Source organism: Quercus lobata, chromosome 3 (genome assembly GCF_001633185.2).
Source record: "Quercus lobata isolate SW786 chromosome 3, ValleyOak3.0 Primary Assembly, whole genome shotgun sequence".
Classification (NCBI taxonomy): Eukaryota; Viridiplantae; Streptophyta; class Magnoliopsida; order Fagales; family Fagaceae; genus Quercus; species Quercus lobata.
This window is the reverse complement of record NC_044906.1, coordinates 25,046,321-25,059,539: the sequence shown is the minus strand read 5'-3', so window position 1 is coordinate 25,059,539 and position 13,219 is coordinate 25,046,321. Positions and strand designations below refer to the sequence as shown.

Genomic DNA, 13,219 nt, shown 5'->3' with positions numbered 1-13,219 from the left:
CAACGCGATGTGTTATACCATATTGTGTATGCTAGAGTGGATGCGGAAGGAAAAGCATAGAATAGGAACACTGAGAACACGAGGGTTACGTGGTTCAGTCTTGTCGGCCTACATCCACGGAGGAATCCCTTAAGGGCTATATCTTTATTATGTATAAGAGTATAGTACAATAACCTATGTTACAATGAACCCTAACATGAGTATATATAGGCGACTAAATCCTAGACTACTAGTACAAGCAGGACTGGGCTTAGGCCTATTACATTGGACTAATATGTCTAATATATATCTCTAACATTTACTATATAATCTATAAGTTTATATTTTATGCATAATTTTAAATTATAAAAAACTTGCAATTTAAACAATTTATTGATGAGATAGCTATTTATCTTTAATTTTCTAGAAATTTTACAAGTATAGAGGATATAAGATGAAGATTTAATCTAATGGTGGTGTGGGTACCTAGCACTGAAGCTAATTTTTAGCCTTTGGCTTTTACACAACATCCTCGGAGTCCCACATCGAAGAGAACTTCCCCCACTTTCTGCCTTATAAGCTTTGAAGCGAAGGAGTAGTGGGGGAAGTTCTGATGGTACACTACTCCTTCACTTCAGAGATTATAAGGTAGAAAGTGGGGAAAGTTCTCTTTGATGTGGGACTCTAAGGATGCTGTGTAAAAGTCAAAGGCTAAAAATCAATACATCCAAGGTACCCACAGGTGGATTTGTCAAAATTCATTTCCAATAAAAAGATATTGAGTAAGGTTGTAGTCTTAGGTTAAAACCAATTTTGTAGCTAAACTTTTTTGAGAATCAATTTTGTAACTAAACTTTGTCCAAAAAAACTTCAACAGTGTAAATAAGTTAGTGTAATGTTATATTGGTAATTGTTATGTAAAACTTTAAACAGTTTTAATCTTTTATTCAAATAAAGAAAAAAACTTGCATTACAATTTTTTTTTTTTTAGATTGTGTATTTAGTTTTTAAATTGCATGGAATTTCATTGAATTGAGTATAAAAACTTTAAGGTTGTATTGTTAGTATTTTAATTGATGTGCTTGCAAAATAAATAAATAAAATGTTAATTATTTGATCATATTTATTAAGGAGTGATGATTATCTCACATTCGCTATTACACACTCCTTTTGAAATCATGTTTTAAAATACAATTTCAGTTAAAATTGTGAAATCATGTTTTCAAAACATGATTTCAAAGGAAGTATTCATGGAGTATGCAATAAAGTGTGCATGACAAGATTTTCCCTTTATTAAATAGGTTAAAATGAGTTGCATTTGTGTCATCCTAATTTGTTTATTTTCTTCTTCTTCTTTTTTCTTTTTTTTTGAGAAAACTAATATGTTTATCAAATGAATTGAAATGGATCTTGTTAAATATAAGCATGTTTATGCAGGCACCTTGCTTGCTTTATCCATTGATGATCAAACAACTTTTCTTTGAATATTCATGTAGATTTTGAGGACCAACAAGGCGAGGGGAAAGAGCGATCGCAAATCTCACGAATCTATTCAAGAGTAAACGTATGTGGTGGCTCCTAGAAAAGCTTTTCTCCTACATCTAATCACAACTAGATATGTCTGGTCATTTTCTTCCTTCCCTACTCCTACTTTTTCTACATATGTGGTGGTGGGCGGAGCACTCTATATGACTGGCAGCGGGTTCACTAATGATTGGATTTGTCTACAAAGATTTTGGATTTGCTCATAATGATCAAATTATATCCGGCCTTATTTCTATATTTCCGGTCATTCTAGATATAATTTTAAAATATTTGATTTTCCATTATTTAAATTTTTCATGTATATCCACTTAATAATTGTGTTTGTTTTAAGGTAAAATAATTTTACACAATTATTAAATATATCATATTTATGTCAACTTATGTAGTCATATATCCCTAACTCAGCTTTTATCACACAAAAATCCCTAACTTGACACAAACAAGACATGCCAACACAAATTGTTACCCATTATTGCAATGACAAGATTTTTATTGGATTGACAACCCGGTAGTAACTATAAGAGACTTTAAAAAGTTTACTTGTGTACAGTTTTATAGTTCAACTTATACTTATTTCCGCATTCCAAAAAAAAAAAAAACTTATGCTTACTTCCAACAAGGACATCTAATGTTCAAATTCTCTTTCTACCAACTATCATATTATTAAAAATAATAAATATATATATAAACTTTTCTTAGGACAAAATATATATATAATAATTTAAATTTCTTATTTTTATTATTAATTCTCTTCACAAAATATAATACTATTTTAGTATTTTTTTTTTTTATATTGGTCAAACAAACCTACTTTGCCTGGAAAAGCATGAACTGCAACTTTGTCACTTTCCTAAAAGTTTTGCAAGTTCAACCCCTACAGTTTTTCAATCAAAAATAGAAAAAAAAATATTGAACTGTACGTTCGTTCATGTCGTTAGCATTCTCTGGTTGCCATCAGCGATGACGTTTTGAGCCACTGTTTCAAAAAGTCCAACATTACTTTTATTATATGCATAGCGATCCCACGCAGTAGCTTCTAGCTTGTTCCTGTGGTCTATAGCTCTACTCTGTTACTGTTTACTATATATATAATTATATATCTTAAGACTGTAATGAGAAATGGAAAGGGAAATCATCCTAGAAACAGATTCACACATTGAAAATCTTGAACAGAAAAACACGCAATTTGAAAGATGGCAGAAGTGAACGAACTCCAAATTCCAAGGGTGAAACTGGGCAATCAAGGCCTTGAGGTAAAACCCAACGGTATTCCTGGAATACCCATTTCAAATTTTTATCTCTTATTTATTTTTTTATTTTTCAAAAAACTTCCACTTTGTATATGTTCAAGTCACATTTCTTTGGAAACCCATCTGCATAATTTGATCTTTTTCAAGTTTTTTAAGTTACAAACTTACAATAATCCATCTACACTCTACAGCAACTCAATACTCATTAATTATTAGTTTCGGTCCCAAATCATGAATACTTGAGTAGTGAAGTCACATATTAGATATTAATGACAAAAATGAGTGATTAATATATAACTGGGCTCAAATCATAGGTTTAAGTTTTTCGAGATAAATGGAATTCTTATATGTTAATGTTATATTAACTACTCATTGGGCAAGTATTTATTCCCCTATGTAAATTTTTTTAGGATTAGAATCTATTATTCTGTTAGAACTAGGGATCTTAAGCAGTTGGAAACAGAAAATTGGTCTAACATGTCAAATTAGACTTTTGGACAACGAACAAAAAAAGAACTTTTAAGAAATGTTTGTTTCATATCATTTAAAATTATTTTTTCCCTATAGTTAATCTATTGCATGACATCAATCCAATTAGAAATTAGAACTCCTAGAATCAAGACTCTATGGCATCAATTTAAGTAGCAATGTACTAGATAAGTTGAAGGAATATGCCAAATTCTAGGATAAATTAACTTTTTTTATCTGAAGCCAAGATAAATTAACATTTTATTCAGCCAATAAATAAAAGACTTATTAAAAATTTTACTTCTCAGAAATTCTATAGAAAAAAAAGGTCCAAGTGCTACCACAACTCCCTTGTATATAGTAAAAAAAATGTTCCCACAGTGCAAGTTACATGCTAGTTTGAATAAAGGAAAGATTAGGAGAAAATTAAAACCGATTTTGGGAGTCGCCAAGTAACTGTGTGATCAGAAGCTGTAAGGTGCAGTTACATGAAAATAAGCTGTAAGGTGCAACTGTATGTCCAGCATATTTTGTAAGAATATTGTGGGGACCAAAAGTTAAGCATGTTAGTTAGAAACAAGGAATAGTGCATCAAAAATTTGAAACAATTTGCATGAGCCTATTTAGTTAAGTTACATGCTAGATTGAGAATGAGTTTGTAGAAAAGTGCTACTTATAAGCATTGACATAGTGAGAAACTACCCTTGGCAGCAAGCTTAAGTGGGAAAGAAAAAAAAAAAACCAATTGTTTAGAGCAATTTGCATACTTATAATTGAAATGTGTTTTGTCGCTATGATGCCCTTAACAGACTGTTACAACAGCGAAACTGCTATCCATGTACCCCATAACCAAGCTCAACATGATGAACTAAATAGATTTGGCATAGTAAGAATCTACTTTAGAGCAATTTGGTTATACTTATAAGTGAATGGTGTTTTGAGGTTATAATGCCCTTGAAACTCTGTTATGACACCAATGCAACCATCTGTATACCTGAAAACCAAGCTCAACATGATGAACTAAACAGATTGAGGTGATTGTCAAATTGTTAAGGTAAAGTTTAAGTCCAAAGAGATTTGTTTAATCTTCTGAAGATAGGAGCATGACAGATGCTATCTGTTAAAAAGAAGTTAGAATTCTCTTGCCTAGTATCAGTATACTAAGAAATTTCATATATTTGATACGCATACACCAATTTGATTGGGTTTGTGGGTTTCATTTTAATAATTTTATATTGGGTAATCATCTACACTATTCTGGAATCAACAAAATCCTCCACCTTCATCATTTCTATTTTCAGACATTAATATTTTTATGTATTAAGTTCCTTCAAATCTTGTGTGCTTCATATGTTGTCATGAGGGAGGCTTCAGAGAAATTTTAAAAAAAAAAAAAAATGATGGAGACTTCAGACCTTATGTAGTCCTGTTCCTTTCTTCTATAAGGACTCTCGACTTAAGATTGGACCAGCATAAATAACCTATAACCATGAAAGTTTTGTAATAGATTTAACTAAAAATATAAATCCTCAAATTGTTTTGTAACTTGCTGTTGGTCTTTCCCACTGTTCAAGATGCTCAGGTTCTAAAGGTTTTAAGGAATAGTTTTCTCTACGAAAATAATTCGCTGTGCTTTACTTTCATTCTACAACATATTTGTCAATTTTTTGTTCATTTCTTTGAATTCTTGACTTTTTTTTCTCAGGTCTCAAAGTTGGGGTTTGGATGTATGACCCTGACTGGAGCCTACAATTCTCCTCTCTCCGAGGAAGATGGAATTGCAGTAATAAAGCATGCTTTCAGTAAGGGGATCACTTTCTTCGATTCAGCTGACATTTATGGACCCCATATTAATGAAATTCTACTTGGGAAGGTAATAAACACCAATTTTAATTCTACTAGCTCAAGAAGTTAAATGTTTTAGTTCCTATCTGGTGGTAAATCTAAAAATGGTCACTGATGTAGAAATATCTTTGTGATACTATTTTCTATATCATCTGCTAGAGCATTGATTAATAATTGAGGACCAGGTTAAAACTCTGTGATATTATCTGAAAGAAGTTTATATCTTTCAGGCCTTGAAGCAGTTGCCAAGAGAAAAAATTCAAATAGCCACCAAATTTGGCATCCAAACACTGGAATTTCCTAATGTAAAAGTGAATGGTAGCCCTGAGTATGTTCGCTCAAGCTGTGAGGCTAGCTTGAAGCGTCTTGATGTGGAATACATTGATCTGTATTATCAGCATCGGGTAGACACAAAAGTGCCCATTGAAGAAACTGTAAGTAATTCTCATGCCCTTTCAATCACAAGCCTGTAATGGTTGGCCTTTTTGAATTATTTCTTGTTTGTAATTTGAAATTGTCAATTTATCTGCAAATTTATTATTTCATTGTAGTGATGTTGGGATTTTGGTGGCAGATTTTAGATACAAAATTTTAGATACATCTTATTTGAATGTAGGTTGGTGAACTTAAGAAACTGGTAGAAGAGGGAAAAATCAAGTATATTGGTCTATCTGAACCCAGCCCAGATACGATAAGGAGGGCACATGCTGTGCATCCCATCACAGCTTTACAAATGGAGTGGTCTCTCTGGACTCGTGATATTGAAGATGAAATAATTCCACTTTGCAGGTTTGTTCTGTTCATGGATGATGTTTTATAATTGACTGATCAGATTGCATCTATCCTAAAAATCTCTCCCTGTTTTTCCTAATCTTTCTTGGGTTTCCAATACTATTACCTCTTTTGAATGACTGCTACAATAAGGAAAATTTTATCTTATCCTGAAGCATGAGAATGCTCTCTTGAGTCTTGATACTTTGTGCATGTAGAGAGCTTGGCATTGGGCTAGTTCCATACAGTCCTCTTGGTCGTGGTTTTTTTGCTGGCAAAGGAGTTGTGGAAAGTTTGGCTGCGAATAGCTTTTTGGTACCAATTTCACCAATACTTTGTGTCGTTTATTTGTTAGACTTTTAAATAGCCTGAATGATTTTTCAGGCAAAAATGATGTTTTTCTTTGAACAATGCATTCTTCAGCTTCGTTGAATGAAAAATTCCTACAAGGGCACACACTATATCAGTCCTTGAAGTTTACAAGTTCCAATTTCATCTGTAATATTTGAAAGTTTGCAACCAAGTCCCTGAAATTTTGAAAATTTGCAATTAAACTTTTTCGTCGACCTCACTAGTACCATAGATGATATTTCATGTTAAACAGTTAACATGTCATGACTTGGATGAACTATGTTAAAGAGTTGGATCTTTGCTGATGTTTTTTTAGTTGGAGATTTAAAAGAATTATACATTGTAACATCTACTGTTGAAAATGTTTTCTTAAAAGAATCTTCCCTAAACAAATTTTCATGCAAATACATTATTTATCTCATTTTTTAAGCTATCATATAAGGAAAAATAGGGTACAAACTGAAGAAACCCATTTAAATATAAGGATCTTATTGATAATAAGATAAGGGGAGTTGCTTGAGATGGTTTAGTCAATTGCAAAAGAAAGTGATTATTGCATTGATGAGGAAGAGCAATTTGATTATGGTCAAGGGAACAAAAAGAATTAGGAGGAGATCTAAAATAACATTTGTAGAAGTAATAGAAAAAAGGCATATTAATTAAAAATACAACAAAGAATATGATTTTGGATATGAAAGAATATCAAAGATAAATACACCTGGCCAATCCCAAATTCCTGATTAGTTTATTGAGGATCCATACTTGACCTCAGAGTTTTGGGAGATAAGGCTCTTAAAAAAGTACTTTAGAACCATCTTATATAAGAATTTCAAAAAAAATTTGCCTTTCTCTTTAATATTATTAATAATAGTAATAATAACATTGAAAATGCTTTAACTAAACTGACTGCCTGCTCTTTCTTCTATAAGGACATGCACCCTCGGTTTCAAGGAGAAAATTTGGTCAAGAACAAGGCCATTTTTAATCGAATAGAAGGACTTGCTAGAAAGCACCAATGCACTCCTGCTCAACTTTCACTTGCATGGATTCTCCAACAAGGAGATGATATTGTACCCATACCTGGTAATTGGCTTTCTTCTGTTTTAATTAATTTTTCCTCATCTTTTCAAACATATTTTTAAGTTTTCCTCACAAAAAAGAGACAGAAAAGTGGCTGAAGTTCTATTTAATGCAAATAATACTATTTTCTCTTATGTGCTGCCAATTGAAATTAAGTTGACTTGGTGTGTAATGATCTTCCTCTATTAATCTGCAACCTGTAGAATTAAGATAAAGTGCATATTATAGAAACAAACTTGACATTAAAAGTCAAGGAAAGTGATAAATATGACGTGAATGGTCCATTTCATGGCTGGAAATTACATAGATAATGCCTTTTGTAAACTCATAATGTCATAACTGCCTTAGAAAAACTCAGATTTTAGATAATGTCAACATATTCATAAAAAATGTGTTAGATTGCTGTCATAACTAAATAAGATTTTATTATGGGTTAATGTTTGTGATTGCATCTTTATGGCATCATTGGCCATAGATCTCTCTAGCTGCTAAATGTTTAAAAGAGTGGTATTTTGGTTTCGTGGAATGATAAAATCATGAATCAATGTTAACTAATATGCTCATATACGGTTCGGTCTGATTTCAGATAACTTTGGAACTGTTTTGCAAGATTTTATTTTCCAATGTGTCAAATCTCTTATATCATTCGTTCATTTGCCTTGAACTTTTATAGGGACGACTAAGATCAAGAACTTGGATAACAATATTGGCTCTTTGAAGGTGAAACTTACAGAAGAAGACCTCAAAGAGATATCTGACGCTGTACCAATAGAAGAGGTAGCTGGTTGTATAAGCATGCAAAACACGGAGCATTTTCGATGGCAGTATGGCAACACTCCTCCAAAAATTTAATTCTCCATTACACATGGATGATATCCATTTCAATTGAATAATGCTATGTTTTTTGTGAGATGAATGGCCAGAGATATACTAATAACTAGCTATTTCATTCACACTGCAAAATTAGTAGCATTATTATGTAATCTTTTTTAGAATGGCACCAATATGGTTGCTCTCTGTCATGCTCTAGTAAATATGTTGGCAGTTTGTTTCTCACTTTTTTTTATTATATATTTTTTGGAGTTTGTTCTTCACTATTTTTTTTAATAATTAATCTAGTGAAATAAGGCCTTTGTTTTATTATCATAATTTTTGGCCGAAACATAGGCAAATTAACATATCCTTGGACTCCATTATTGAATGTTGAACCATACAAAGAAACATGGACTATCTTTTCCCACCAAGGAGCATTGTTGGTTCTAGGCGCAGGATAGCTTGGTCCTCACATAGCTCAGCCAATTCCTTCTCAGGCAAAGTCACCAGCACTGTCCTTGCAAGCCCTTCTTCCATTGAAGGCATTACCACAATCAAACCTTCTCCCTCCACATTTCCTACATGACACGACACATGAACCGGCTTTTCTTCCTTGTCAAATGTTGCTGCGTAAATCAACGATGTCATATTGATGCTTCCGGCCACCTTGCTAGGTACAAGCATGTGTTCCAAGCTAATACATGTCAGTTCAGGGCCATACATTTTAAAGGGTGGTGCAAATTTCCCTCCCTCTCCCTTCTGTGATTCAAACCAATTCATAACTGACCAAAACTCTTCGTCCTTGATGCCCAACACACGGTTGTGCACCAACTCCACAACATATCCTAACTCACAGTGGCCTATATCTTCTCCCTTCAATGATAGTTGTGAAAAATGCAATGCATTGCCAAAATACCCAATTGGGAGTGGATCTTGCAACAGCCTCCTAGAGTCTATACAAATTGAGAGGGAATGTGTATTGTAACTTTTAGGACCTTTCAAACGTGTGATACGTGACCAAAAGAGTCCCGCTAGCAACTCAAAAGGAGTTGCATTAGGACAATTTTGATTGACTTCATAGAGGCATTGTTTGATCACTGAATTGGAAAATTTGAAGGTGGCTGTGGCCATTTTGACTGAGGCCTGAAACTGTTCTTCAGATTTGGTAGCATAGTACTTGCCTAATTGTGTATGTTTGTTTGGAACTAGTTGGCCATGGAGTGCTAATGAATTGAAGAAAGGTGGGTGCTCAATTGGTTTTCTTCGGCTAACCTCTGTCCATGATTTGAAGAGCAAGGTTGCACTGGTTAGGTCTGCAAGCATGTGTGAGCAACTTAATCCAATAGCTACACCACCCCCTTCAAAGTCATTTATCTGCAAAAATTGATACAGAGGCCAGTTAGCCACCATGCTTCCGTACACATTTATTTATTTCAGATAATTTGAAAGTAATAAAGAGGAGGATTCAAATCTTGGTTTTTTCTCGTAAAAGAGAGCTGACAATGTTAGTGAATTCTTAATCCATACAAAAATTGTTGTTCGACAAATTCTAGGCCAAAATTAGAGGATACATTCAAACTATATTGATGTATGAATGTGGGACCTGTTACTAAGTGTCCTAAGGGTATAAGTTAAAAATTAATAAATATTCATTTATAAGTTGTAATGCACACTTTTTAAAAAATAAAGTTAATAATTCATTGGTTTACATGCACGACTTTATTGAGTTCTGTGTGCTTTTTTTGGATACATACATATAATTTAACTTTATTTTTAAAAAAATATAGAAAAATATTAAAAATATTCTTAATAAAGCATTAAATACATTCTAACCATGGCTCTTAAGATATTCTTTAATAAAAATTCATTTTTTTATTATAAAAAATGATTTTGTTAATAAGGGCTCTTAAGGTATTTATTAATGAATCATTTTAGAAAAGTTTTAAAACCATTTTCATGAAAAATATAAAAAAAATATATATATTTTAAAAATGTGAATAATGGACCATGCAAATCATGCCAAAGTGGACCATAAAGAATGTGTTGGCCAATCCACATTTTTAGCTTCAAAAACAAAAGTACCGTGAGAAAGAGAGGAAGATGGAAATAAATACCTTGAGTACACTGTGGCAATAATAATAATGGAAATAGACAACCTACCCTAGATGATGGTAGGACAACCGAAAGTTGCTTGAGCCACTTAATCAAAGTCCCATCTTTCTCGTAGTTGTAGGACCATTGCATGTAGATGTAGTGGTATTAAAAACAGGTGCCAAAGCATTAATAAGTTTCACATATTTATTACACCCACTTTGATTGTTACTACCACTACCCAATAGTACTTAGAAATTATTAATACTACTAATTATGTACCAAAATTTTGCTTTAATAATTTTGAATCACTGGATTTCATGTTATCATACATTTAAGAAAAATATTAACGAGTGTCTTAAAAATATTAATTTAAGAACTATTTTTAGAAATATATAAAATAATTATTTTTGTTAACAACTTTTTATATTTTTCATAAAAGTTATATCAAAACTTTCCTAATATGATTTATTAACATTTGTCCTAAAAGCATCCATTAACATGACCTATTTTTTAATTTTTATTTTAGAAAATGTAGTTTATTTTTCCCCTCTCAACTCTCAACAAGGTTGTTTATAGCTTTTTGAGAGTTTGACCATTTCTCAAATCCGTGCAAGTTCCGTCCGCCATCCCATAAACACAAAGCAATTATAGGAAGTATTCCCATAGCAGGGTTGTTTATAGCTTTTTAAGAGTCTGAATATTTCCTAGATGTGTGTAAGTTCCCTCTCTGCCTCATACACACACATATTAAGAGGCTGGTTAGAGATTTCAACCTAAAATCTTAAGAATCTCCTGAGTACCTAGAAATCAATATGTCAACCCTTTGTGATTAATGCAATTCTTAATTTTAATGTCGTGTCATATGTCAAAAACATAAAAGTTAAAATGCAAATTACATCTTTTAAGGGTGATTTAAGTCCTCTAACTTCACTTTTGTTAAATTCTCTAAGTCTTAAATTTATTTAGTTCAGTCCTTTCATCTAATTATGTTAAAAATTTGTCATTATGAAATTATTTTTCTCACTTAAAAAATGTCTATAAAAATAATAAAAATATTTTATAGATTTTTTATGTGAGATTTTTTTCTTCAAAATATATTTTTATGTGATATTTTATTATTGCTCTAAAATTACAAGAGAAAATAACATTTTTGAAGGAAAAAAATAACATGAGTTAACATATGACATGGGGAAACCTACCATTAGATTTAATCTCTAATGTCAAACATATTATCTTATTCGACCCTAGAATTTAACTTCAAAGAACAAAACGTATAAATGATTCACACATACATATTTGATATTACATCAAGCAATTTGGAAAATTAAAAATCAATTCGTGGGTATTAGGTGATATTTTAATACAAGTAAACAAAAAAAAAAAAAAAAAAAAAAAAGGTAGTATATTTGTTATATATTTAATCCTTTCTCATATATATTAAAAGACTTTCTATCTTCTTCTCTTTTTGGCAAAGAAAATACTTTTAACAAGATGTAAATACTGAACTCTATAAGAGAACTCCTTAAAATTTTAAATTTTGATTTTTTTTTTCTTTTTAGGGAAAAATAAAGTGTGTATATATAAAAATAATAACCTGGACTCGAAAGGGTGACCATGTCTTGGGTTCCTGGGGCATGTCCTCCCACACCGTCAGATCTCTCTCCTCAGACCCATCAGCAGATCTGAGCCATTCATCAAGTGTGGCACTCACTTCGGCCCGTATGACCCGAACTCCAGCATCATGGCACTTCACTGCCCAGTTACCATTCTCCAATCGGGTCAACCGACCCGTAACATTCGGGTACAGGGAAATAGCACCCGATAGGGACTCCCTTAACGGGTCCAACTCAAAGGACCCAAATGGGTTTTTCTTGTAGTAAAAGACCATGTGGAGAGAATGGAGCCCCATGGCATGATCCAGCGAGGATAACGGGTTGGTCTTGACCGACCCGGATGGTTTGCTGGGTACTACTGTTAGTTTTGAGTGGACACTCACTCTGCTCTTTTTGCTTGACATATTTGCCAATAGAGGAGAGAGTATAATAGTTTATGCTATGTGTGATTTCAGCTATATGGTACTACATATATGTTTGTATGTTGGTTGTTTGTGTGTATATAGAGAGATGGGGAATGGGGATTGGTGGAGACAGAGACAGGGAATGAATTGTGGGGTGGTGGGAATTAAAGAGGGAAGTTGAGGTTTGTTGAGATTCATAAATGGCTTGGTACTTGCAAATTGACTTTTACTTATCCTATTTTTCAAACCCAAAAAAATAAAAAAAAATAAAAAAAATAATTTGAGATCTTCTAGACCACTCATAGTGAATGTAAAGTCCGCACTCATTTATTAATGCATGATTAAAATTTTAAAAATAATTACTCTAAGAATGGGTATTGTTAGAGATAATAGTACAAATTTTAATATATGAGGCTAATAAATCAATTTTTGGTACTAGTCACATGAAACTGATTCAAACATTCATTTCTATTATACTGTTAAGGCTATAGCGGATGAGGAGGAGAGATTGAGAGTATAGGTGTCTATATAAAAAATAAAAAATAAAAAATAAGAAGGTATGCATGTCAATCAAAAGTATTTGTCTTTTACTTTGTATGTTTGATTAACATGATTTCTTTAACATTGAATGGTATTCTAGTTGCTCATCAAGTGCTTTAACAAGGAGAGGAACAAAATTATTGGAAGATTTGGGTCTTTTCTATTTTCCTACTATTGATGTTTTATTGCTTTTAAACCAAGATTCCTTTTGTGTTATAGATTAATTTCCAAATGCATGTTTGGTAGACTGTAATAGACACTGTAGTGTAATAGATATTCATATAGTTTAGCTATTCTTTAATTTGGTTATATTTTTATTATCAAGAATAGTCATTCCTTATTAGAAACTATTTTTCAAAATAAGGAATAATTATTCCTCTTTAAAATGGTTATATTAGTTATTTCTTAGTAAGTGTAATAATTTCAAAACTTAATATATTTCCAAATAAACAAACTTTCTATATAC

The 13,219-nt window shown here is 32.1% G+C and overlaps 2 protein-coding genes across 2 annotated transcripts; one reads left to right on the top strand and one right to left on the bottom strand.

Moving 5' to 3' along the window:
• Window positions 1-2,397: 2,397 nt before the first annotated feature.
• Window positions 2,398-8,345, top strand: LOC115980089 (probable aldo-keto reductase 1). The gene is made up of 7 exons (XM_031102363.1): window positions 2,398-2,777; window positions 4,948-5,115; window positions 5,318-5,521; window positions 5,704-5,876; window positions 6,077-6,173; window positions 7,139-7,292; window positions 7,963-8,345. Exons 1-7 carry the CDS (start codon window positions 2,718-2,720, stop codon window positions 8,139-8,141), a joined length of 1,035 nt encoding a protein of 344 aa, XP_030958223.1. The 5' UTR covers window positions 2,398-2,717; the 3' UTR covers window positions 8,142-8,345.
• A 60-nt stretch (window positions 8,346-8,405) lies between these two features.
• On the bottom strand, window positions 8,406-12,384 carry LOC115980088 (protein ECERIFERUM 2-like). The gene is made up of 2 exons (XM_031102361.1): window positions 11,791-12,384; window positions 8,406-9,476 (listed from the first exon to the last, which is right to left on the bottom strand). The coding sequence occupies exons 1-2, from the start codon at window positions 12,211-12,213 to the stop codon at window positions 8,517-8,519; spliced, it is 1,383 nt and encodes a 460-aa protein (XP_030958221.1). The 5' UTR covers window positions 12,214-12,384; the 3' UTR covers window positions 8,406-8,516.
• Window positions 12,385-13,219: the final 835 nt, after the last annotated feature.

What these genes read in the sequence shown, in the direction of transcription:
- LOC115980089 (XM_031102363.1), top strand. Translation starts at nt 2,718, where the DNA reads ATGGCAGAAGTGAACGAACTCCAAATTCCAAGGGTGAAACTGGGCAAT. An exon ending in TGGGCAATCAAGGCCTTGAG is followed by an intron (nt 2,778 to 4,947) that starts GTAAAACCCAAC and finishes TTTTTTTCTCAG; the next exon opens with GTCTCAAAGTTGGGGTTTGG. An exon ending in ATGAAATTCTACTTGGGAAG is followed by an intron (nt 5,116 to 5,317) that starts GTAATAAACACC and finishes TATATCTTTCAG; the next exon opens with GCCTTGAAGCAGTTGCCAAG.
- LOC115980088 (XM_031102361.1), bottom strand. Translation starts at nt 12,213, where the DNA reads ATGTCAAGCAAAAAGAGCAGAGTGAGTGTCCACTCAAAACTAACAGTA. An exon ending in GGTCACCCTTTCGAGTCCAG is followed by an intron (nt 9,477 to 11,790) that starts GTTATTATTTTT and finishes CAATTTTTGCAG; the next exon opens with ATAAATGACTTTGAAGGGGG.